The 26,851-nt window shown below is 37.4% G+C and overlaps 1 protein-coding gene across 4 annotated transcripts in view; it reads left to right on the top strand.

The window, feature by feature from the left end:
- Positions 1–26,851, top strand: part of LOC118185464 (DNA-binding protein RFX6-like) — a 169,261-nt gene that overhangs the window by 40,845 nt on the left and 101,565 nt on the right. For all 4 annotated transcript variants that reach the window (XR_015039520.1, XM_085811010.1, XM_085811011.1 and 1 more), the window contains exons 6-7: positions 489–513; positions 25,641–25,745. Coding sequence is in view for 3 of the 4 variants with exons in the window: in XM_085811010.1 (XP_085667136.1) it covers positions 489–513; positions 25,641–25,745 (130 nt within the window). In the remaining variant the exon portion in view is untranslated. The remainder of the gene's footprint in view (positions 1–488; positions 514–25,640; positions 25,746–26,851) is intronic.

The raw sequence follows: 26,851 nt of genomic DNA, 5'->3' as shown, positions 1-26,851 counted from the left end.
AACGCATCCCTCCTCTTAGGCAGATAGCCCTCGAGGCTTTGCCATAATCACACACACACACACACCTTTCTGAGAAACTTCATTAGCATTCTAATATTCCTCATACTAACGTGTTTTAGATTCCTTAATCACTGACAGATAGAAAACTTCATTTGCTGAATTGTTGTTGAATAAGAAAGGATTTCACAAATTAATTAACGTGCATTTTTAATGAGAAAATCTATATTAGTTTGGTATACCGGAAGATGAAGAAATTAATAAACAAAGAAGTGACCATTAATGTTGGTTAACTTGATTAAATTATTAGGAGCTTGTTTAGATACATCTCGAAGACTTAAATCACCTACATAATTAATGAAGTGCAGTTTTTACTTAATAACAAAATTTACGGAAAAAACATTATTTCGCATTTCAATAAAATTTAAACTTAGAAGCTTAAATTTCGATCTGTGGTATATGCTTTTTAATTTTCCATTTATTCCTTTCAGATTTTCAGGCAGCTCGAAAATCGAAGTAAGTACTGAAATATTTTCAGATACATTTAAAGTAATTACGTGTATTTATGTTTTAAAGTAAGAAAATCATATTACAACAATATCAGCCTGTTTTACTGAATTAACTTTTAATTTAAGCATTTAATTTTAATTTAATCTGAGTATTAATAAAAGACATACTTCAGACGAAAAATGTATCACAATTCTTATCCCAATCATGTAATGTAAAAATTTATATATGATATTAGTAATTTACACTCAAATCTGAATTTTCGTTTTAAAGATCTAACACTTTTTAATGCTCAGTTCTAAATAAAATTGAATATCTGTTCAAAATTATTTTCGTTTTTGTTCTTAAACATTATACTTAAAATTGTTGTATAATTTTTCACCCTAATGGTTGAGAAATATTGTAGATACTCTCAGAAAAGTTATTTTTGCTTTAAAAATCGCAAGTAAGTGTGTAATGTCATCTTTGGCTCGCTGAATACGACTGCAGTATGAAATTTTCTCAACGTATAAAAAATTGTTGCAATCTTCTGTTTGTACTGTCGTAATGTAAGTGGTAAGCATGGTCCAGTTAGAACTAGCATATCTATGGTACGAATCCCCTACCATGGATATTCTAGTTCACACAGAGGAACCATGGGTATTCGAGATTTCCCGTACCATGGATATTCTAGATGGCACAGCTGCTTTTTAACGTTTACTGATCTGAGAAGCCTAATGATCTCTGTTATTGTGATCAATCCTCCCGATATAAACATTAGTCTAGATTAGGTATATGAGTTCGGCGTGCTTATGAGAGAAAGAGTTGCATTTGTGACTGGCAAAGGCCTTGTGCATCTCATAGATGACAGTCTGCAATAATTCGTTAATAAAAATAGTTCGTGAAATTCACATCGAAATAATTCATTAAATTCGCATCAACTGTCTCGTTTTACAGACTGTCGAATTCTCTTGCCTAGTATTTTCTTTATTTATTATACAGAATGTTCTACTTATCTGCAGATTAACACTTTGAAGGCCAAGTATAATAGATATATTATCACTTATTAGTCCAAAGGGGCTTTGTGAAGGACTATTGTTTTCATTTTGCTATTTTGCGTTGGTTCACAATAAATGTCCGTTTCACTTTTCAAACTGTTGCCACCAAATGTTAGAGTCCTGCATTATATTTGAAGAAATTAAATAATGAAAAATCTGCACAAATGTATGTATATTTCTCACATCGTGATAAAACAACGGTACATAGAGCCATCGAATTTTGAATGATGTAATCCTACTGCGAATATGGGCATGTGGAAGATCAAATTTGAAGTTTGGAATTTGTTTTATGATCGATTTCATATTTTGTAAAACTTTAACGAATTTTTTATTCAACAAACTCAAGGATTTCAAAGAGAGCAATGGCAGCGTTGTACAGGGGGAAAAATATCTCCAGCGCGCGAGACTCTGTATCAGAAATTATAAAGATATGCTCAATTTAAAACTATGCGATATTGCTCTTGAACTGAATTTTATAGTTTAAGTGCGAAGAACGCGATATTTAATAAATAAAGGTAACAGACAAAATGTTAAAAAAACGCCCCTTTGGACGTAATTTAAAAACTTAAACCTTTCAGATTTTTTTTATTACTTTTTTTTTAAAGTTTTCTCTGTAAGTCTGCCTTATTCTCAAATCACTGTTTTCCAGAAATATGGAAATTCAGTTAATATTTAAGACGAGCGTCCAACCTGGACAGTGGGTAGCAACGCTGACTGCCGTACCAAAGGACCCGTGTTCAAATCCCGGAGAAGGCATGGGTGTTTGTAAATGTTTAACATCTGTGGGGCATGGGGACACTAAATATGCGGCGAGCTGAAAGTCCTCTCGAGAGGTTCGTTGTAGGGAAAGACAGGTGGGAGACCTTCGGACCCTTCCCCCAAAGTGCTCCGCCTCAAAATTGGTTGCGAAACTGAACAAAATCGTGCTGTAACTTATATGACGCTCAAGCTCTTGCCAACGCCGGGCGCAATCTTGACCCCTTGCCACGACGAATTTCGTGCAGTTGCTCTGATATTAGAGACTTGATCTGATGTTGCTGTCGTTCGGGTGGGATAAGCCACAAACAAACATTTAAGAGGATGCTGCGAGCTTTTCTTCTGCAAACTTTAGCAGTTTGCAGAAGAAAATTCTATTCGCAATTTATTAATTTATTCTAACGTCTACCATAAAGTGGAATCACTACATTAGATAAGCAGCTGAAAGAAATATGTTAGTGGAATGGTCGGGCAGTTGTTTTAATTCATAAACTTCCCAACCTTTCTTTTCTCACTGCTCAGGTTTTCCTTGCTCAGCGATTCCTCCGAATTTCATCTACCTTCTACAATCGCAACAATGTCCTTTGAATTTAGATACATTTTGGGTGGGATCTGTAAACTCTGACTGAATTCCCATTGAAATTTGTGGGCATTTATTGCACATGAACTACATCTAATAATTAATAAAAACTTATCGTATAATACGGAAACAGGATGGTAAAGTTTACATAATTTTCAAGGCATTTATAGTAAACAACTTGCCAAGTACAAGCAAAGTCCTACTATGGTACGTGCAGTGGAGTGTATAGAAAAAAAAAGTATATAATGTATACAGAAGAACATACTGCTTGCACATTCTTGAATGTCGTTATAAATATGCACTGATGGTGGGATTAGAATTTTAGATAAGTACACTGTAACTTGCATTCTTTGGTATAAGCAACTGAGCTTACATACTACCTGAACTAACACGTGTGAAAGATGGAATAACAAGATTTGGTATGATTCCTGTACAAAACCGAGTCTGTGGTATTTTATAATATTATGCAACCAAAAATATTATGCAACCAAGATTTTCAAGAGTGCACTTATTCCCATTTACTTCTCAATACCCCCTTACTATGCCTTGGATACAGTCTACTTTGCGTTGAGAAAAGCAGTTTGCACATTATCTTAATGCTATTTCGCTTGTCGTAGATTTATCTGCTCATTGCCACCGCAGCATATTTTGAATCGCTAACATTTTTTGGTTCAACTAAGAATAGCTGCAAACGTGTTTTTTCCTAGATTATTTCTGTTTATGTCTGCGTTGTTTTGTACACCTTTATATCTTTAATGTATAACTTTTGTTAGGGTAATAAATTGTAAGCTGGGGTTTCGTTTATCTACTCTGTAGGGTTTATATTTATTTTAACTGACATTTATTTTAAGTTTAAACTATCTTTCCTGTCAAGCCTTACTTTCCCCTGGAACTGCCAATGCCAGAATATGTAAATTTGAGTAGAACGCGCAAGCATTCAAATTATCAGAGGAAGTAGTATGATTTAAATAGAAGGAAACAAGTTCGGTATGTGATATTCTTACTTAGCGAGCGCGGAGGTAGTTAACGAGAATTGAAGAACCCCGCGTTGCGGCCTATGTGCTTGGCGGGAAGTAGTGGTAATTGTTCCAGTGAGCTTCAAGTCTGCTGAATTAGCTGCGGCTTTTGTAAAACGCGGTGAGTTAGTTATTTTAGAGAGCCTCGTAGTTAGAATCTTGTCTTTACTTTCTTTTCAGGTTCTTATTTTTATTTGACGGCCTAGTGGGCACAGTCTGTAAGCGTCAAGAGGACGCCATTGTAATTTATTACGTTGAATAAAAAGGGACTTAAACCCTTTATAAGACTCTGTGGTTTATACAAGCTTTCACAGTCACCTCTTGGTTGCGTGCAAGTTAGAGGCGCGCAACGTTATAACTCAACAACAAGGAATTTAAAAAAAGGATCCGTTTGGCAATCCCGAGGTACCCTAGCCTTTCAGGGGATCATCTTCTTGGTAAGACGAGTGTCACGATCCTGGGGCCTTAATGATCTATCCTCTTTTCCGTCTCCTCTCCTCTGAGCTGAAACTTTTTCTCCATTCTCTCTCCCTTGTGGTTTTCCTCTTCGGAGGTTGGGGCTCGTCACGAGAAACGGGAACAGCTCTTGTTTCTTGTTTTCGATTGGCGAGAAAACTGCCCACGTGTTTTGCCGTGGAGACCCGTGTCGCTCGATAGGAGGGTCCTGGTAGTTGAGGGGCGAGATACTATCCTCAACACCCTGCTTTGGCCTCTGCTTTAGCTAAACTGGAGGCACTTTAGTCGTCCTCACGGGTGTAAATCGGCTGGTCACCAGTTCTTGTGTCAGTGGCTTCGAGATAAGCTCTCGGGAGTTCCTGCTTTCGGGAAAGCCGACTGTGGGGCTTCAGTTTGCGTATAGGTCTGGCTAGTCCTAACACAGGAATCTGTGTTCCCTTGTTGGACTCCGTGGTGGTAGGGGCCGTTGGAACTGAATCTTTTCTTTCTTCAATATGGCCAACTCTCACATTTATCTAATTAAAGACTTCGAAATCAGTCAAGTCGCTCAAAGCTCTAGTTTTGAAAAATCTACTGCTAAAAAAGTACGTGCAGATGCAAATTCAAGTAATCCTAATAATTGTCCCCGTTTCTTTGTTATCTCTAGTCCTTCTGGTGAGCTGCAAAAGATGTCTCCTTTTGTGATAAATAAATACATTCATTCCTGTATTGGTGAGCCCAGAAATATAAAGCGTCTCCGCTCTGGAGACTTGCTTGTTGATACAAATTCAGCCACCCAGTCTGCTTTTTTACTTCAAGTAACCAAACTTGGGCAAGCGAATGTCACTGTAACATTGATAAATAAAGATATATAAAACAAAACATAAATAAAACAAGACATTAAATTTTTGTCGCTGTGTAATCTTGGAAATCGACCTTCTGTGTGCTTCCGAAGAAGAGATCGCATCCGAGCTGTTTGGCCAAAATGTTTGTAGTACTAATCGGATCCAGAAGCTTTGTAAGGATCTTAAGTTTTACTAACGTTTATTTCATTTTAAATCTTTACTATTACTTCTTATTTTCTACTTCCGGCCAGAATTATAAGCGTTAATGTTTTTATTCAAAGTTTGTCTGGCGAACGCCAAGTATTTGTGGCTTTTTGCCAAGCGAGACAGAGGAAGCAGAGAGTCGAAGCAGGCCGCTTACCTTAGAAGTTACGCAGTTGCTTGTTGCCTTCCAGGCCAGAGGTTTTAATCCTCTTGATAAATTTAAACGTATTGTAGTGTTCACAGTTCTCTATACTACATACGCTTCCTGTTATATAAGGCCAATCTTCCACGTCTATTATTCTAAAGTTAAATTAGAGTTTAGTTTTATTTTTATACTTTTACGTTTTGACCCCAAGTAGCGGGTCGGTATATTCCGAAGTACGGAAGTCATTGTAAATAGAGAAAAATAAAGGGTTTGTATACCCTTCTTGTGTATCCTGTGTGTATCCTTGTGTACCCGGATAGTGGCGCCCAACGAAGAAGAATAACCATGGCCGAGTTTCAAGAAGAACCTGTGCTGCCTGCAGAAACGGCTCAGAATCCAGAAATGCTAGCTGCCGCCCTGGAAGGATTTGGTTACATCGTCCAGACCATACGCGCTTCGATGAAACCAGAAGTAACATTTAATGGAAACTCACCGGTAACCAGTTTTTTGGAAAAATTGGATGACCACTTCATGCTCTACCCCGTGCACGAGTTTAAAAAGTTACCTTAGCTACCAGCGCTTTGAGGGGCCAAGCGCTTAACTGGTTCAAATGTATAGGCAGAAGTCTCTTGGGTTCTTGGGTCAAGCAGGAAGTCCCACCTATACTTACGAAAATTTCAAGACTGCCCTACTAAAAGCCTTCCCTGTTGTAAGGGATCGTGCGAAATTAGAAACGGAACTTTTTAGCATATATCAACAAAGAATCGAAAACCTCTCGAGCTTTATTTTAAGAAAAATTCACGTTTTCAAGCTCTTGTATGGAAACCGTCCAGATCCTGAAATAATTCAAGTGATTTTGCCGAGGTTACTGCCCCAAGTGCAAGACTTTATTGAATTAAGAAATCCGACTACACTGGAAAAGTTATTTGAGCTAGCAATCCAGTTTGAAAGTAGAAGAACGGCGGACGTCGAAAGAAGACGCCAATATCAACAGCGAAACCAATTTGGTACGCCAAGACTACAGCAAACTCAAGCATACGGCTACGGAGAAAAAGCGAATCAGTGGGCAAGGAAACCCGAGCATTCAAAAACAGCCGGCGAACGTCGACAGTTCAATAGCAACCCAGGAAGAAAGTCTCAAGGCCAGGGGAAAAAGAAGGAAAGCACGGAAAGGAAAAATAATTTAAACTAAAACGGATTTCTGCTGACGAGAGGGTGCGGAAATCCGAAGGCCACGAAAACCCCTCTTCCTTCAAGTTAAATACAGTAATGGTGAAAAATCTGACTCTTCCGAAGATTGAAGTGTTGGTGAATAATATCCCAGCCACCGCACTCCTGGATACAGGCGCGCAGTGTTCCTGTGTGGCAGAAGATTTTTTTAGGAAGTATTTTCGGAAATACCGCATATATAATTCGGATAATACGACAGTGTTGGCGGCGCAAGGAGAACTATGTAAGTGCATAGGTAAAGTACCTCTGTATATCCGTATCAAGGACGAACAAGTAAAGGTGATGTTTTTTATAGTAAAATCTGCAAGCACATATAATCTTAGGGATAGATTTTCTTTCAGACGCACAAGCAACACTGGATTTTAATGAAGCGTGCCTTAAGCTGACAATGAAACCAGTGCGTGTAGAAAAGGCTGAACCGCCAAGGTTAAATCTTGACCACATGCCTAATGACGAGCAAGGAAGAATCCGACAAGTGGTAAGTGAATTTGCTTCGTTATTTAGTGATATTCCAGGATTTACTCAGGTTACTAACCATAGTATTGACACCGGAGATGCAATGCCAGTTCGCCAAAAACCATACCGGTATGATAAGAATAAGGAAAAAATTATAGAATGGCATATTACCGATATGCTACGTAAAAAGATCATAACGCCCATCTCAAGTAGTTATGCTAGCCCGGTGGTTTTATGTAAGAAAAATAATGACTATCCTTTGACGCATCCAAAAAGGTGGAGATTCGCTATTGATTACCGTAAATTAAACTCCATAACTAAATATCCGGTATATCCGTTACCGATCATTGAAGAAATTCTAAGAAACATAAAATCAACCAAATTTATGACGACTTTAGACTTAACGACTGGTTATTTTCAAATAGGGGTTAGGCCTGAGGACGTGCCTAAGACTGCTTTTATAACCAAGTCTGGCACTTATGCGTTTTTGCGTATGCCGTTTGGCCTTTCAGGGGCCCCGGCAACATTTCAGCGATGCATGGACATTGTGTTAAGACCTGTTCTTGGAAAGTCCACATTTATCTATTTAGACGATATCATTATTACTAGTGATAATCTCGACCAACATGTACAGGATTTAAGACAGGTGTTTTCTTTATTAAATGAGGTCGGTCTAAAAGTTAATGTCGAAAAGTGCAAATTAAAATATTTAGGTTACAAGATATCTCAGGAAGGAATAGAAACAGACGAATCAAAAATAATCGCTGTACAAAAGTATCCGACTCCAAACACGGCAAAGAAGCTCTCTTCTTTTCTAGGACTTTGTTCATATTATAGGTCCTTTATAAAAAATTTTGCAGCTATTGCTGAACCATTGCTAAAATTAAAAAGGAAAAAGGCAAGATTCTCGTGGACGGCCGAAGCCAATAGTGCTTTCGAAAAATTAAAACAAGCATTAACGTAAGCCCCTGTGTTGAAATTTCCTGAAAAGGATGAGAATTTAGAAATTTCAGCGGATGCTTCGGATTATGCGGTAGGAGCGGTACTTTCGCAAAATCAGCAGTCCGTGGCATTTTTTAGCCGAACTTTAAATCAAACACAAAGAAACTATTCCGCGACCGAGAGAGAGGCACTTGCAGTTCTGTTAGCAGTGCAAAAGTTCCGAGTCTATTTTGGAAAGGCGCCGATAACAGTGTACTCTGATCATGCGGCGGTAACTAGATTGTACTCAGGGAAAAATTTATCCCCCAGGTTAATAAGATGGGCACTCAAGCTGCAAGAATATAATCTGGTAATCAAGCATACACCCGGAAAGGAAAATATCGTAGCAGATGCCCTATCAAGAATTAAAATTGACGAACAAGGTAATGCCGTAAAGGTGGCAATGCTTACAGCATGTACAATAAATTCCCGAGAAACTGTAATAACCGAACTGGGTAAGGATCCTGAGTTTGGAAGCATTTATGAGTATTTGAAGGATCCTGAAAATTTTAGCCACCAAGATATTGTGGCGATAAGAAATAGGGCGGCCCATTACGAACTAATAGATGGTCTATTATTTTATACAAAAACTACGAATTCCAACAACGAATTTCGACCTGTTATCCCAGCTAGTCTTAGATTAAATATCCTGCAAGAGCTCCATGACAGCCCTTTAGCTTCTCATGCTGGTATTCGAAAAACTATCCAACGCGTACGCGAGGCAGTCTACTTTCCTGAACTGCAAAAGTTAACAAGGGCGTATGTCCAGTCCTGCCCAACATGTCAAGTAGTTAATTATATTAATTTCCGCCCGGCCGGGTTTCTAAATAGTATTAAATCCGAATTTCCAAATGAAATAATTGGCATCGATTTATTGGGCCCTTTCCCAAAAAGTCAGTTAAATAAAAGTCGCTATCTCCTTGTTATGGTTGATCATTTTAGTAAATGGACCGAAATTGTTCCCTTAAAACGAGCCTCCGCGAAATTAGTTACTGATTCTATTTTAAATAAATATATTTTAAAATACGGGGCGTCCCTAAAAGTTATATCGGATAATGGTCTTCAATTTGTAAGTAATATATTTGAAGACATGTGCCAAAAACTGGGCATACGTCATTTCAAAATGGTCCCGTATCGGCCGCAATCAAATATAGCGGAACGGGTCAATAGAAATATAGTGAAAATTATCCGTAGTTATGTTAAAAATTTTCATAAAAGCTGGGATAACTATGTCAATGAATTTGCTTTCGCCCTTAGGACCGCAAAACATGATACAACGGGCAAAACTCCTGCTGAGTTATTTTTAGGCAGAAAGAATATAACGCCGTTAGATAAATTATTTTATGTGCAACAAAGAGCCCCAGAATTTAAAATGGGTGATATAGAAAAACTAATTAAGGAAGCAAAGAAGAATACGGAAGTAGCACAAAGAAAACAGAAGCTCTATTATGATTTGAAACGACGGGGAGTAACTTATAAAGTAGGGGATGAAGTTTTAAAAATTAAGCATTCACTTTCTTCAGCACCAGAAGATAAAACTGCCAAATTTTTTCCACGATTTGAAGGACCATATGTTATAGAAAAAATAACTCACGCTGTAGTAGTGTTAAAAGCCAGAAATGGTGAAACCTGCTCCTCAAACATTGATCAAATCAAACCCTACTTCGATCGTAATAAAATGCAAATATTTTCAGATCATTTGCAGGATCCGGTACGGCAGACACCGCAGGCACAAGCTCCAGAGGTGGAAAAACGACAAGTACAAGGGCAAGCCAGTAAGACGCAGGAGCAAGTGAAAAGAAAATTTCCCCGCGGAAAAATTGAAGGGAGCAAGAAAAAGAAGCCGTTCCACCGTCCAGAAAAGAGAGTTCACGAACACCCCCAGAATGAAGAAGGGAGAAGGACGACGTATGTGAAGAGAACCAGGAGAAATGACGGCAACTATAACCCGGCTCTAAAACGGAAGATCTACTCATCCGACAGGACTCTCCGCAGTAAATATAGCCGAACTGCGGAAGGGCCATCAGCGGCGGATGAAAGGTTACAAGGAAAATTTGAACGGCCAACAGCGAGGTCCAAGCAGGAACACGACAGAAGTTTCCCGGTTCCGCCAAGACCATCTGCCATCAAACGGCCAAGACCACAAGCAGAGGAGAAAAAGAAGGTATTCAAGGGTGACCGAACTGGTGAAAAAAGGAAGCTTCCAGAGCAAGGCACTGAAGGGCGAGCCCGTACAAGAAGGAGGATAAATCACACATCTATCTGCAATACCTTTAAAGACTGGGCCCAGAAAAGGATGTCCGAATATCACAAAGATAAGTAAAATTTTATGTTACTTTGCAAACTTAAGTTAATCTTTCATTCTTACTGCAAGTGGCAGATTTCAAGAAGTTTTACCTCATGCGAGGTCTACCTTTATCGCCAAAAGGGCGAGAAATGAGTTCTTACCGATTTTGGTATTATGTTTTTCAATTACTCGCGCGTAAAATTAAAAGTTGATGTATAATAGCGTTGTGTAAAGACTTAAATATTGTAAAAAGTTATTGTATAAATTTTATTTAAAACATTCTAGCAAGAAAGAAGTTTTAGTCTGAAAGACTTTTTGAAATGTAGTATTTCAATGTAGAAAGAATTGGCACTTGCTTTGAAAAGAATAGAAGTTAACAATGTACTACTAATGTATGTTTTCAAATGTGTAAAATTAACGGCATGTTGATATGTTCTTATATACAATGTGAACTGTTATTTTAAATGTTAAGAAATACCGTGATATGGTAAAAGTGAATGTTAAAATTTTTTTATTCGTATGACTGTAAAAAGACTAAAGCATGGCGAATATGTGTTAAAGGTTGAATGATGTAGTTAGGCTCTCTGACTCTACACTTTAGAGTTAGCTACTTTTAGAATAGTACCTCAGGGTTTAGAGTTGAAAGTAGGGTGTGTTAAGAGGTCTCGTTATGTTGAATTTTAACACGTTAGTGTTTTGATTGTAGGAGGAAATGTGGAACACGTAGACAGAAACACATTCGTGTTTGGTGTTCTTATACAACACATGTCAGAGAGCACGGGGAGAGATAATTAAAATAGTCATGAATGAAATAAGAATGTTAAGAGAAGTATAATTGTATATGTTACTTGCCATTTCATTGTGTAACATTTCATTAAACTAGTTTTCCTTCCAGATCTCTGGAAGGAACCAGAATTGAATAAAAGCTCCTGTTTAGATGCAGTACAGATGAAAAAATAGTGTGTATCCTGGGAGCTGCTATTGTAAAAAAAACAAATTTCTTTCTTTTAAATTTCTAGTTTCTAGCGAAGTATGTTTGTAAAAGATTGGCCTCGCGTTAGATTCTAGAGCTAAAAGTTTTCAACAAGGTCGTTTTAGACCTCAGTTTCAAACTAATTAACTCTGTATGTAAGGCGGGAAGTATGTAAGGATCTTAAATTTTACTAACGTTTATTTCATTTTAAATCTTTACTATTACTTCTTATTTTCTACTTCCGGCCAGAATTATAAGCGTTAAGGTTTTTATGCAAAGTTTGTCTGGCGAACGCCAAGTATTTAAGTTGTGGCTTTTTGCCAAGCGAGACAGAGGAAGCAGAGAGTCGAAGCAGGCCGCTTACCTTAGAAGTTACGCAGTTGCTTGTTGCCTTCCAGGCCAGAGGTTTTAATCCTCTTGATAAATTTAAACGTATTGTAGTGTTCACAGTTCTCTGTACTACATACGCTTCCTGTTATATAAGGCCAATCTTCCACGTCTATTATTCTAAAGTTAAATTAGAGTTTAGTTTTATTTTTATACTTTTACGTTTTGACCCCAAGTAGCGGGTTGGTGTATTCCGAAGTACGGAAGTCATTGTAAATAGAGAAAAATAAAGGGTTTGTATACCCTTCTTGTGTATCCTGTTTACTTCCCACAGTTTTGAACATAGCTTTAGTAAGCTCTCTGTTCCGAGTCAGGTCCTTGCATGTTCCCGAAGAAGGTTAGAAGGAACATTGACCCTGATAGCTTAAGGAAGTTTGGTTGATCGATATTAAACACGTGATTCTGACCTTCAACTCGCCTGACCTGCCTAAGAATATTAAGGCAGGATACCTAAATTGTCCTGTAAGACCTTATATTCCCAACCCTATGCGATGCTTCCAATGCCAGCGCTTCGGCCATTCTAAGATGTCTTATCGTGGCAACCACACATGCGCCCTATGCTCACAGATTGGTCACGATTGTAAAAACTGCACTGTAAAAATTGCACTGCTGCACCTTTATGTATAAATTGCAAGAGGGAACACCCAGCATTTTCTCGTTTGTGCCAAAAATGGAAGTCAGAAAAAGAAGTGCACTCTGTAAAAGTTACTAGGAACATCACGTATGCTGAAGCCAGAAAATTAGACCAAAGCACACAGGTAAATACACAGGTCCAAATACATCTTACGCCAATGCTCTTAAAACATCTCGTATAGTTGCTACCCAAACGTCAGTTGGTATGCAGATTCCACCAAACAAAACTCAACAGATTACAAGCAACAAGAAAAAGAAAACGCAACACATATAGTAAAAAAAAGAAACAGTAATTCAAACCAAACCAAAAAATGTCAGTCAGAAAATAATAAATAAAAATAAAAGCTCCAGCAATAACTCTTTTGATAGGATGATTTCTGAATTTGTGGATTCAGATAGTATGGAAGTAGAGGAGGGACTGAAAGTTCCTAAGCATCTGCTTCCATGTAAAACCAAAACGCAGCACCGAAAGAAAAAACTTCAATTATAATGGCCACCCTCGTTTCATGGAACTGTCGCGGTTTCCACCAAAATTTGCTCGACATCAAAGCTGTAATCAATGCTTATCATCCTGTATGCTCAGCAATACAGGAAACAAATCTGATACCAGAACAACAAGCAAAACTTGAGGTTTTCTTTCGTCAGGAAGGATAACTTTGCAGATGAGCGTGCCAGTGGGGGTGTAGGCCTCCTCACCTCACTGGACTATCCATCAAATGCACTTTGTTTGACGACATCCCTCCAAGTGGTCGCTGCTCAAGTAAATTTCATACTGTTGTCTCAGTCGTTTCTCTGTATTTGCCTCCAAATGAGCATGTTGATCAGCAAGATTTAAATGGTCTCATAGAGCAGCTGCCTCACCCCTTTATCATAATAAATGATTTTAATAGGCATAGTCCGCTCTGGAGAATGTAAAGACATAAATTCTCGAGGAAGACAAATTGAGCAGATGATTGAAGATCATAGCCTTTGTCTCCTGAATAATGGACAGGATACATACTTCCATGAGCCTTCAAGGACATTCCACACTCTCGACCTTGCCATCTGTTCACCATCTCTGTTGCCATTTTTCACTTTTAGTGTGGGAAATGATCTTTTCAACAGCGATCATTATCCCATTTTTGTGTCTCTTGCGCGAAGGGAGCAAACCCCATGTCGAGATCCCTTCGGTTTATACTTAATAGGGCAGACTGGTAACTCTTCTCTTCCACTGCAGAGCTCACAGAGAACATGGTAGAAGATGTGCATAATGCAGTTGAAGCAGTTACTAATACTATTATTCAGGCAGCTATGCTCTCCATCCCTAGGACATCAGGAAAAATGCTAAAGCATTCGAAACCATGGTGGAATCGCAACTGTCATGAAACACTGAAAAAACAGAAAAAAGCATGCGGAATTTTTCTCAGATACCCTACTTTGTGAAACCTTATAGAATTTAAAAGAACCAAAACAAGTGCACGAAAAGTAAGAAGGCAGAATCAGAGGGATTCCTGGATTACATATGTGTCATCAATAGCATCCTATACGCCTAGTAAGCAGGTTTGGCAAAGAGTTAGAAAAGCATGCAGAATATATAAAGACCACTCACTTTTCTTTTTGGAAAAAGATGGCTGAGTAATTAGCTCTATAGAAGAAATTGCGAATAGTATTGGTAAGACATTTGCTGCCGTTTCTTCCAGCAGAAACTACTCACCTGCATTTCTTTCTATCAACCGAGATAAATGCCATCGCTTTCAACTCTTCCAACTTTGAGCCTTATAATAGAGATTTTACTGGGCTAGAGTTAGAGAGAGCTTTGTTACAGACTCATAGGTCTTGTCCGGTCTGGATGGCGTGTATTATGAAATGCTGAAGCATCTGTCCAATAAGTAACTAACTGCCCTTCTCACTCTTCACAATAGGGCGTGGAAGGAGCGAACTTTTCCCAGTGCATGGAGAAGAGCTGTTGTGATTCCTATTGCTAAGCCAGGGAAAGACCCGAGGAATCCCTCGAACTATCGGCCAATTGCTCTTACAAGTTCCGTATGCAAACTGTTTGAAAAAATGGTAAACAGCTGCTTAGTTTATTTCTTGGAGAAGATTAATATAATTTCGCCTTATCAAAGCGGTTTTCGAAAAGGAAGAACAACGATAGATAACATGCTCCTTTTGGAGACATCTATTCGTAAAGCTTTTGTAAGAAGAAATCACCTTGTCTCAATTTTCTTTGATATAGAGAAAGCTTATGATAAGACATGGAGATACGGTATACTTCGTGATCTTCATGATAATGGCCTGCGTGGCAACCTACCATTTTTCATTCAAAATTTTTTGGAATCTAGAAATTTTTAAGTAAGGATTGGCTGTTTTGTCAGAAGTTTTTAAACAGGAAGAGGGTGTGCTTCAAAGCTTTGTGCTTAGTGTAACCCAGTTCAGCCTAAATACAAACTCTGTATTAAAACAACTTCCTCCCACCATTTCAGATTTTTTATATGTTGATGACCTACAAATTAGCTGTCGAGAAGTAGATATGAGACATGTAGAGTGGCAGCTCCAGATCGCTTTGAACAGGGTTCAGGAATGGGCAGTCAGACAAGGATTTACGGTTTCGAAGCAGAAGACTCTGTGCGTGCACTTTTGCAGAAAGCGAGGTCTCCATCCTGAGCCTGAATTATATCTGAATGGGTCAATGATTCCAGTTACACCTGAAGTAAAATTTTTAGGAATAATTTGTTCGACCGAAAATTGACTTTCCTTTCTCACGTCTCACATCCTTAAAGCTGAGAAAGAAGTGTTTAAAAACACTAAATATTTTAAATGTATTGGCGAACACCTCCTGGGGTGCAGAGCGTTGCTGTATGCTTCGCATTTATAGAGCTCTTGTTCGCTCTAGACTGAACTACGGCTCAGTTGTTTATAGATTCGCTCGGTCCTCAGTGTTGTAAAACTAGATCATGTTCATCATCAAGCTCTGCGGATTTGTTTGGTGCTTTCAGGACATCTCCTGTCCAGAGTCTTTATGTTGACTGTTACGAACCATCACTCCGTTTGAGGGGTGAGGAATAGGGACAATTTAATAATAATCACAGTATTTTAATGTATTGTTTCAACCTGACCATCCTTATAAACTGTGTTTACTTGATAATACCTGTGACCTTGTTATCTTTCCATACATACGGATGGATCTAAGTCAACTTGGCATGCTGGAATGTCATTTATAATTGGTGACCACTTGGAGGGCAGACGTTTAGACGACGCCTCCTCTGTCTTAACTGAAATGATTGCTATATATTATGCGCTTTTGTACATCTCAACGCTACACCATAGAAAATTCATTACATATACAGACTCCTACAGTGCATTGAAAGCTTCAGAATCTTTTTCCAGCACCGAGAATCCTGTGTTAGTGATGTACTCAAGTTGAGTATAAACTTAAACAAGTCATGGATATGAAATTCTGTACTGCTGAGTTCCCGGACATACAGGAATAAAAGGCAATGAGCTGGAAGACATCACAGAGAAATCTGCTGTTGAAATGTCCGGCCGCCTCATCCCTTTTAGAGATATCCGTTGTGTCATCAAAGAGAAGATTAGAAAAAAATGGCAGCAACTTTGGGACATTCAGCTTCATAACAAGTTGAGAAAGGTGAAGGCTAAAATAGAGCATTGGGATACTACTAGAAATCGTAAGGAGAAAGTTCTTTTGACTCGCCTTAGAATTGGTCACACTAGAGTGACACATAACTACCTTCTGAAAGCTTAGAACGAGCCTATTTGTGCAAATTGTAATGTTTGTCTCTCAACTCAACTCAACTCAACTCTCAGTCCATCACATTTTAATTGAGTGTCCATATTTTAATAGTCTTCGTGAGAAATATTTTAATAACTGCGACCGTTTAATCGGAAGAGAGGTCAATACCAATTTGTTTCACTGCCTGAAAGAAACAGGTCTCTATTAATTAATTTGATTTTGTCTTGAGATTTTATGTTAGAATTTTAATGAATCAGATGTTTTAGGATTTTGTATCTATACTGCATATCTGATTATCTGAATCATAATCAGCATTTTCATCCCACCATTTCAATATATTTTTACTTGCCTCGATTTTATAAGTGTGCTGTTATCTTCTTTAGACTTTTTTCTTTATCTAAAAATTTGTACTATAGTTTGTATGTTAAAGAACGAATCCTGTGTTTGGCGCATATGGTCTTAAGAGCTTTGCCCCAGAACTCCATTACCACCATCATAAAAATAGATTTTACCAGTGAAAATTGCTCAGTAACCTTTGCCAATTTTCCGAGAAGTTTAGTTTTAATTCCAAGTGCGCATAAAATTCATGGGTTTAAGAATTTCTGTTCAGAAAATTTTAAATTTGAAACTAAGCGCATAAATCAACAGATTTAGTCTCTCCATGCTCTTATTTCACTAAAAGTTAATTTTTTAACTATAAAAAATTATGATAACAATGATAACAGCAAATATTAATCCTTTCATAGCAAATTTTTTTTTCATGCGACAAACACTTCCCTTATCGTACAGTAGTTTACTCAATATTTCACAAAAATTCGCTTTGTGTTACATGAGAATGACAGTGTGATTTCTGAACGACTGTCGATAAACGAGATAACCAGAACTGATGAAAGAGGAACAATGGGTGGGGTTCTTGTAACACTGTGGCACCATGCTGTCTGCCAGCGACGTATCAAAAATCTATATCAGTAGGTCCGGGAGTTTATCAGTTTACGTTCCACTTCATACTGTTATTAGCCTTTTTTCATTTAAAATATAAGAGCATTTTCTATTTCATTTTCCGTCGCTATAAATTCGCGGTTTTGCAAGTGTATTCTGGCTTATGAGGTATCCCATGGCTATATCTTCGACTACATCTTCCCTACAGTAAATTAGAAACGCATTTTTAACCCAAAGGGCGTTTGCTTAGAAGAGCTATTAATTTCTTTTGACATTTTGCTTTGGTTCACGATAAATGTTGGTTCACTTTTCAAATTGTTGCCATCGAATATTACAGCCCTGTCTTATATTTAAAGAAATTAAATAATGAAGATTCTGCATAAATGCGTGTATGTTTCTTGCACTGTGATAAAACGACGGTACCTAGAGCCATGAAACTTTGAATGACGAAAGTTTCCACCCGAATATGGTCATCTGGAGGCACAAATTTGGAATTTGCTTTATGATCAATTTTATATTTTGTAAAACTTTAAAGGAATTTTTGATTAACATATAACGTTGCGCGCCTCCAACTTGCACGCAACCAAGGGTGACTGTGAAAGCTTGTATAAACCACAGAGTCTTATAAAGGGTTTAAGTCCCTTTTTATTCAACGTAATAAATTACAATTGCGTTCTCTTGACGCTTACAGACGGTGCTAACTTGGCAGTCAAATAAAAATAATAACCTGAAAAGAAAGTAAAGACAAGATTCTAACTACGAGGCTCTCTAAAATAACTAACTCACCGCGTTTTACAATACCGCTGCTAATTCAGCAGACTTGAAGCTCACTGGAACAATTACCACTACTTCCCGCCAAGCACATAGGCCGCAACGCGGGGTTCTTCAATTCTCGTTAACTACCTCCGCGCTCGCTAAGTAAGAATATCACATACCGAACTTGTTTCCTTCTATTTAAATCAGAATACTTCCGCTGATAATTTGAATCCTTGCGCGTTCTACTCAAATTTACATATTCTGGCATTGGCAGTTCCAGGGGAAAGTAAGGCTTGACAGGAAAGATAGTTTAAACTTAAAATAAATGTTAGTTAAAATAAATATAAACCCTACATTTGCCGCTGCCAGAATTTGGAAAACTTGGAAGCAGGTCCTACAAACGACCTGTTGTAAGTTTATCTAATTCTGAACTAACTGGGGAGAACCTCGTTTACACACACACAAAAAAAAAAAAAAAAAAAAAAAAAAAAATCTTATGTAACAATTATACTAAAATTCTGTTGTTCGTACAAAGCTTTCTTCTTACAGCAACTTTTCCTGGACTTCATCAATCAATCTTGGTCTTTCCTTCCAGCATCTGGAAGGAATAAGTATCAGTATCTTTCTACATACATTATAATTTACACTTTCTTGACACAATAAATTTTTGTTTTTAAACGATTCGTTTTTCTTAGTTATTGCTTACTTCACATTCATTCAATTTTTCAAGCATTAATTTAACTTTACCCTGGCTCTCCACCGTGTGTGGTGTCAAACGGGAATATTCGTGTTTTAGTCTTACAACACTTCCCCTAACCACCATGATTTGTTAGAATTCAACAACCAAATAGACACACCTTACTCGACATTCTACAACTCAATGAGCTACTTTAATATTCTTAAAAATTCAAATGTAGGTGGAGAACCCTACAAAACACATTCATTCTAACTTCCCCCTCATTCATCTTTAAACATGCAGGCTTTCGCTCTAAAGCATGACTTTACAGTTTAATACTTAAATTTTGACTTCATTGCTTTTAAGCATTCACTTTTAGCATCTACAATTTTATGCTTCTAGACTAAATTCTACTTTTACATAACCTTCAAGTATTTACATACATTTACAAATTTTTAATACATATGCTTTTTACAATTTACCATAAAATGAATAAGAGAAAATAAATTTTTACTTTACTCATTCTTCGCCAAGCTGGCGGCACTGAAAGTAAAATTCTTATTAATACAAGAATACGAAGTTATTTTTATCTTCGGCCAAATTTTGGCTTTAACATAACAGAATTAGTCTTTCGACCAACAGAAAATGCTTGTTTTTAGCTTTTACACTTAAAGAAAATAATACTTTTGCCTTAGCTAAATTAAGTAAAACAAAACTAAGTCTCAACCGAGACATATTGACTTTCGTCAAAACATAGAACTTCGTACTTATGCATAACATTTCGGAACAAAACAGAAAGAAAAATTTATAGAAGGTTTTAACTTATCTTTGAGTTTTCGATGCTTGAAATTCCGTCATCCGTTTTTGGCAAAATTGATCCCAAGTTAGAGGTTTCATGGATGTCAATCTTCTCCTTATTGATCTCCGAGTGTCGTCCACGTTGCTTTTTCTTTTGCGTCCTCTACATGCTGGCCTCTTGACGGAGTAATCGTCTGGTTGTTGGCCTTTGCGTTTCTGCCTGGGACGGCTGGTCTTGACGTCCTCCGGTCTGGAGTCCTTCTTGAATTTCTTCTGTTCGTCGTATTTTTGTGCCTCCTGTTGTCGTTTCAGTTTCCGGAACGGCGGCCTTGCTGGCACCTGACTCTGTGGCCGTGTGCGCGTTCTCCTTGGTGTGTAATTTCTCCTGCCATCCTTTGTAGGTGGTGTTTTTCTCTTTACCACGGTTTCTTTACCCGGTTCATCTGTATTTTTGTTTTTCTTAAACGCCGGAGTTTGAAAATCATTTTTTCTTTTTGATACCGACGTCCGGGTTGTAGAAGTGCTAGGTCTCTCTTCAGTTCTCCGTTTCTTGGGTGGTGGAATAGTTGTTGTAGTCTCTGACCCTTCTATTTCGTTTAGACTCGAGTCCTGCAAGAAACTTTTAAGGATTTCAAAATCATTTGGATTATAGTATTTTTTCACCTGGTCGGGACTTGCTTTACAGATTTCCCCTCTGTCGTTCTTAAGATATAATACTACCCCTTTGATTTCCTGAATTACATAGGGGCCTTCAAACTTTGGAGCTAGCTTTGCCATAAAATTGTCTGGGGCACTTGATAAAGAAAATTTTCGCTTCAATACTTTATCCCCAACTTTAAAATCTGCTTCACGGCGTTTTCTATCATAATATAACTTTTGTCTATTTCTTGCCGTATCCGAGGTTTTAAGCGCCTGATCAATCAACTTTTGTATATCTTGTTGTTTAAACTCCTGCTCTCTTTGTTGCACAAAGAATAATTTATCTAAAGGCGTAATTAACTTTCTGCCTAAAAATAATTCTGCTGGAGTTTTTCCCGTAGTATCATGATGTGCCGTTCTTAAAGCATAAGCTAATTCATTTATGTAGCCATCCCAGCGCTTGTGATGTGTGCTCACGTAACTGCGAATTATTTTTACTATGTTTTTATTAACTCTTTCTGCTATGTTAGCCTGTGGTCTATACGGAACCATTTTGATATGGCGTATGCCAAGTCCATTGCATATGTTTTCAAATACTTGACTAATGAATTGTTTTCCGTTATCGCTAATGACTTTTATCGGTGCACCGTATTTTAAAATGTATCTGTGTAAGAATGCATCTGCGACTGTTTTCGCTGACGCGCGTTTAAGTGGAACAATTTCTATCCATTTTGAAAAATGATCTACTATTACTAAAAGAAAACGATTTTTATTTAACTCGCTCTGGGGGAAGGGACCAAGGAGATCTATGCCTAAAATTTCATTCGGAAATGTAGCGCGAATGCTATTTAAGTACCCGGCCGGGCTGTAATTAATATCATTTATTAACTGACATTGATTGCAGGACCTGACATACGCCGTTACTATTTTGTATAATTGCGGGAAATATACCGCCTCGCGTACCCTTTTTAAAGTCTTTCTGACCCCTAGGTGGCCCGCTGTTTTTTTTTCGTGCAACTAATTCAAAATGCTTAATCGAAGCGAGGCTGGGATGACTGGCTTATACTCAAGATTTTCGTTTGTTGTTTTCGTATAAAATAATAAATTATCTATTATTTCATAGTTTTTTGCTCTATTCCTTATCGCATCGATATCTGTGTGCTCAAAGCTTTCGGGGTCTTTCAAATAAGCATAGATATTTCCAAATTCAGAATCAGCTTTCAGTTCAGTAATAACCGTATCTCTAGAATCTAAAATTTTTGAAGTCAACACAGCGCATTTAAGTTCATTTCCTTCGTCGTCCAGTTTTATACGAGAAAGTGCGTCAGCTACATTGTTTTCCTTACCCGGTTTATATTTTATTGTGATATTATATTCTTGGAGTTTTAAAGCCCATCTTATTAACCTGGGCGTTAGGTTTTTTCCCGAGTAAAGTCTACCAACAGCCGCATGATCTGAAAAGACTGTTACTGGCGATTTGCCGAAATAAACTCGAAATTTGTGTACAGCCATTAATACGGCTAATGTTTCTCTTTCTGTAGCTGTATAATTCTATTGTGTCTGATTCAATGTTTCACTAAAAAATGCCAGCGGATGGTTATTTTGCATAAGAACCGCACCCACCGCATAGTCTGACGCACCTGCCGCAATTTCCAGGTTTTCGTCCCCCTCAGGGAATTTTAAAACAGGGGCATTAATAAGCGCTTCTTTTAATCTTTCAAAAGCTGTGTTAGCTTCCGCTGTCCACGTAAATTTACTCTTTTTTCTTTTGATTACTAAGAGTGGTTCAACAATATTAGCGAAATCTTTTATGAAAGATCGATAGTAAGAACATAATCCAAAGAAAGACGAAAGTTTCTTGGCGGTGTTGGGCGGTGGGAAATTCTTAATAGCTTTTATTTTTGAATCTTGCGTTTCTATACCCTTTTGCGAAATTTTATAACCGAGATATTTAAGTTCTTTAGTTGCGAACTTGCATTTTGAGGCTTTAATTGTAAGACCGGCTCTTTTAATAATTTAAAAACTTGTTCGAGGTCATTAATGTGTTGTTCCAACGTACTACTCGTTATAATTATATCATCTAGATAAATTAAAGTTGATTTTCCTAGGACAGGCTTTAGAACAATGTCCATAGCTGTCTGGAATGTTGATGGGGCCCCACACAACCCAAAGGGCATGCGTAAAAATGCATAAGTGCCCGATTTTGTTATAAACGCGGTTTTGTGTATATCTTCGGGTCTCATAGCTATTTGATAGTAGCCAGACGTTAAGTCCAAAGTAGACATATATCTTGTCGATTTGATCTGTCTAATGATCTCGTCTATAACCGGCAAAGGGTAAACTGGAAATTTAGTGATAATATTTAGTTTTCTATAATCGATAGCAAACCTCCAAGCCCTTTTATCTGAAGGAGGAAACTCGTTCTTTTTCCTACATAGTACGACTGGACTCGCGTACTCACTATTTATGGGCGTTATTATTTTATTCTTTAACATCTCCTGAATATGTTCTTCGATGATTAAGTCTTTTTGTTTATCATAGCGATACGGTTTAGTCCTACAAGGTTTTTCGGCATTTAATTGAATCTTGTGAGTCACGATTTGACAGTTTCCTGGTTTTTCTGAAAACAAATGAGAAAAATTACTCACCACTTGCTGTATTGCTTTACTTTCCTGGTCATTCAAATGGCTAAGGTCCAATTCAGGTGTCTCCACAGGTTCCACCACCCTCTGGTCCATCTCCAGCACCACGGAACTATCTTGAAAATTTAATTTGGCCCTCGCGGCCCTTAAAAAAGTCCATACCTAAAATAAGAGAGTGTTGCAAGTGTTTCACCACAAAAATTAATACTTTGAGATTTTCCTCCTTTACCTGTACTTTTAATGATACTTTCCCGATGCAGTGACATGTTTTTCCTTGCGCCGCTATAATTTCCGTATTTCTGGTTTTAAATAGTCGTATCCTATAAAAATTCTTTTTGAAGAACTTTTCACTCATGAAATTTCCTTCTGCTCCTGTATCGATGAGGGCTTCTACTGGTACATCGCCAACCAGGACTTGTATAATTGGTAGCTGTGAGTTTTTTTACGATGACTGTATTTAAATGTCTATTTGAGGGTTTTTTTAAAACTTCCGGGGTCTGGACCCTCCCTTTCACAGGCCCCTCTAGTCGTTTAAAGCTTTCCTTTCAATATGTGTCTTCTGGGTACGCGGATGCTTATTTTCAAATTTTCTTTTTGGGCCTTGACCTTCGAGTTTCGATGCGTTAGCTTGATAGTTCTTTCACCCATATGAGCGATTTCCATTTCTGGTTTCCTCCTTCCTTCGTGTATGTTGAGAATATGTTTCCCCTCTCGCTTTTTCCGCTATTCTGCGATTTTGAAACTTCACCGCCAATTCGAAAAGTTCCTGCAATGTGTTTGGGTTTCTAATTTCAAAGTAGTCTTGGACAGCGGGTAACAATCTTGGTAATATTATTTCAATAATCTCCGCATCGGGTTTTTCCCATACAGCATATCCGTTAGCTTGATTTTTCGTAAAATAAAGTCCGTCAAATCCCGTTGATAGAAACTATATAGCTCGGCTTCCAGCCGTGCGCGATCTTTCACTATGGGGAAGGCCTTTACTAACGATATTTTGAAATTTTCAAATGTATACGTCGGGCTTCCAAATTCACCTAGAAGAAATTTGCCTATATTTTCCACCATAGCGCGGCCTGTCCTCTTAGTGCTGATGTGGCGATGGCAACTTTTTGTCTTTCAGGCACAGGTTAGAGCTGAAAGTGGTTTTCTATACCTTCGAGAAATACCGCCACCGAATTTTTTCCGTCGAAATAGACGTTTGGCTTGATTGATGCTCTCAAAGTCTGGACCAGGTATCCAAATCCTTCTAACTGCGTTGTCATTTCTTGGTGTTGTCCAGCGGCTTCCATCCAGTTTTCGGCCATTTCAGTTCGATAAGTGTTCGGGCGCCAATATAACGTTGCGCGCCTCCAACTTGCACGCAACCAAGAGTGACTGTGAAAGCTTGTATAAACCACAGAGTCTTATAAAGGGTTTAAGTCCCTTTTTATTCAACGTAATAAATTACAATTGCGTTCTCTTGACGCTTACAGACGGTGCCAACTTGGCAGTCAAATAAAAATAATAACCTGAAAAGAAAGTAAAGACAAGATTCTAACTACGAGGCTCTCTAAAATAACTAACTCACCGCGTTTTACAATACCGCTGCTAATTCAGCAGACTTGAAGCTCACTGGAACAATTACCACTACTTCCCGCCAAGCACATAGGCCGCAACGCGAAGTTCTTCAATTCCCGTTAACTACCTCCGCGCTCGCTAAGTAAGAATATCACATACCGAACTTGTTTCCTTCTATTTAAATCAGAATACTTCCGCTGATAATTTGAATCCTTGCGCGTTCTACTCAAATTTACATATTCTGGCATTGGCAGTTCCAGGGGAAAGTAAGGCTTGACAGGAAAGATAGTTTAAACTTAAAATAAATGTTAGTTAAAATAAATATAAACCCTACAAACAAATTCAAAGTTTTCAAAGCGAGCAATGGCAAGACGGTACAGAAAAAAATATATCTCTAGCGCGCAGCCTGTGTATCGGAAATTCTAAAGATATGCTCATTTTAAAATTATTTTGCGATATTGAACTGAATTTTTTGGTTTAAGTGCGCTTTCCGATTTTAATTTTTTTTTAGTTCTTTTTCTCTTTTTTTCTTTTATTTTATGCATCTGTAATGACAATTATTGCCAGATAATACAAAAGAGCATTGTATCTATCGTTACATGTTAAAGAATAGCGTAGATCTCGGGAATCAGCACGTCGGATGATGAAGAAATCTTGAGCATTAAATGTAGTTCCAAACAAAATAGTTGTTGAAAATAGAGGGAAATAATTAAAAATAGCACTTGCAGAACAAAAAGATCACACTAATCTCCTTAACACGGGAACGAATATAATAATTTTGTCTCCCCTCGTGGGGAAGAGAAGGAAATTACTTGCTGTGGAAAATTTATAATTTACGAATTCGGAATGCTCATTAGAAATACAAACTCGCCTACTGAGTATTAATTAATGTCAAAAGGTGTGTTAATTCTGGAGTATAAATTTACTACATTCTACCAATTAGTCCAGAAAATTCTCTTTTGTATTTTCACCAAGTGCTTGGGCAGAGAGACTAGTGTAATACTCCGAAAAATTCTCTAAACGAATTTTACGTTTGAACGAGAATCCATTTCAAGAAAACTCCAAATTATCGCCAATTCGCTACAAAATATTTTCTCAACACCCGATACATTTTAATAGGCTGTATCTTTGTAGCACGACGACTACTAGCTTAAGTGGCAAAAGCCAGACATTTATAAATAATTACGGACATTTACAATAATAGACTTTAATTAAAAATTAAGCAAACTATATAATTAATTGGAAAAGATACAAATAGTTCCATTGTATACTCTTTACGCTACATCACTATTTATACAACATAATTTGAGCCTAAAAAATAAAACATCAAATGTAAAATCGATTAAAATATTTTCAAGTTATTAATTAATTAACTTTCATATTTATAGTTCAGTAACTTTATCTCTTATGCACTTTATTTAATTTTTCTTACAGACTGCTTCCAAGAAGTTCTCACTATCATCGAAAGTTGGAATGCTCTTACCTAAATTTCCTGAAATTGATGATCTCATAATTCCTGACAATTTGGATAAAGAAAAGGTGAGAGAGAAAGTTTTAAAACAAGGTACCTAAGTAATAACACAAACATTTTGATAGAATTCGCCAGAATTTTCAGAATGCGTCAAATTTTGATAAACATGTGCATAATAGTTCTTTAGTTTTAACAAGCAACATCAGCATTTTTTGCACATCCCTTTGATATATATATATATATATATATATATATATATATATATATATTTCAAATTCCAATGATCTTTGTAGACAAATCATAATTTTTAAAGGCTTAATTTAAAAATATATGTTAAAATTCGATTTGCCTAAAAACAAAAATATTGCAGTAAAAGTCTTGCACGATACAATATTTTGCCACTAAACAGTGAAAGGGAACAGTTGCACTGAATCTGTATTTAAAGTGATCGCTACGGAATTTCCACCAGAATAAAAATTATAAGTTTTATAAATAGACTTAGAAATAAATTTCCTGTATAAATACCTATTCAAAACTTGAAATATATATGTTGTGATGTTGCGTGGCCCCAACTTGTCCTCAACAGTAGTAGTGACTGCTATGAACTGGAAATTACACAAACTCGTAAGAAGGGTTTAATCCCTTTTTATTTCACTTTAGAAATTACAGTTGCGTTCACTTGACGCTCACAAACTACGCCGACCCGGCGGTGTAACAAAAATAGAAAAGTACAACTAAAAATAAATAACAGGATGCATAACTAGCGAAGTCACTATCTACGAGGCTCTATAAACGTGACTAACTTAACCGCGTTCTAAGATACAGCTGAGATTTCAGAAAACTTTCTGAATAAGAAGTTGAAAGATTCAACTAACTGCCGAAGTAGGCACACAGGCCGAAACGCGCGGTTCTTAAATTTCTACCAAGCAACCTTAACGCTCGTGAATCAAGAAGCACACTTACAAATCTCGCTTCCCTTCTATTTAACTCAAAATTACTTCTGCTAAAAATTTGAATACTCTGCGCGTCCTACTAAAATTTACATACTCTGGCATTGGCAATTCCAGGGGAAAGTAAAGGCTTGACAGGAAAGATAGCTTAAAATAAATGTTAGTTAAAATAAATATAAACCCTACAATATATATAATAAATAATTTTTTTCCCATTCTTTAGA

This window comes from Stegodyphus dumicola, chromosome 2, assembly GCF_044657685.1.
Source record: "Stegodyphus dumicola isolate Sdum_Otavi_A_Nest chromosome 2, ASM4465768v1".
In the NCBI taxonomy this organism is placed as follows: Eukaryota; Metazoa; Arthropoda; class Arachnida; order Araneae; family Eresidae; genus Stegodyphus; species Stegodyphus dumicola.
Note: the sequence above shows the minus strand (reverse complement) of the source record. Positions and strands in the feature narration are given on the sequence as shown.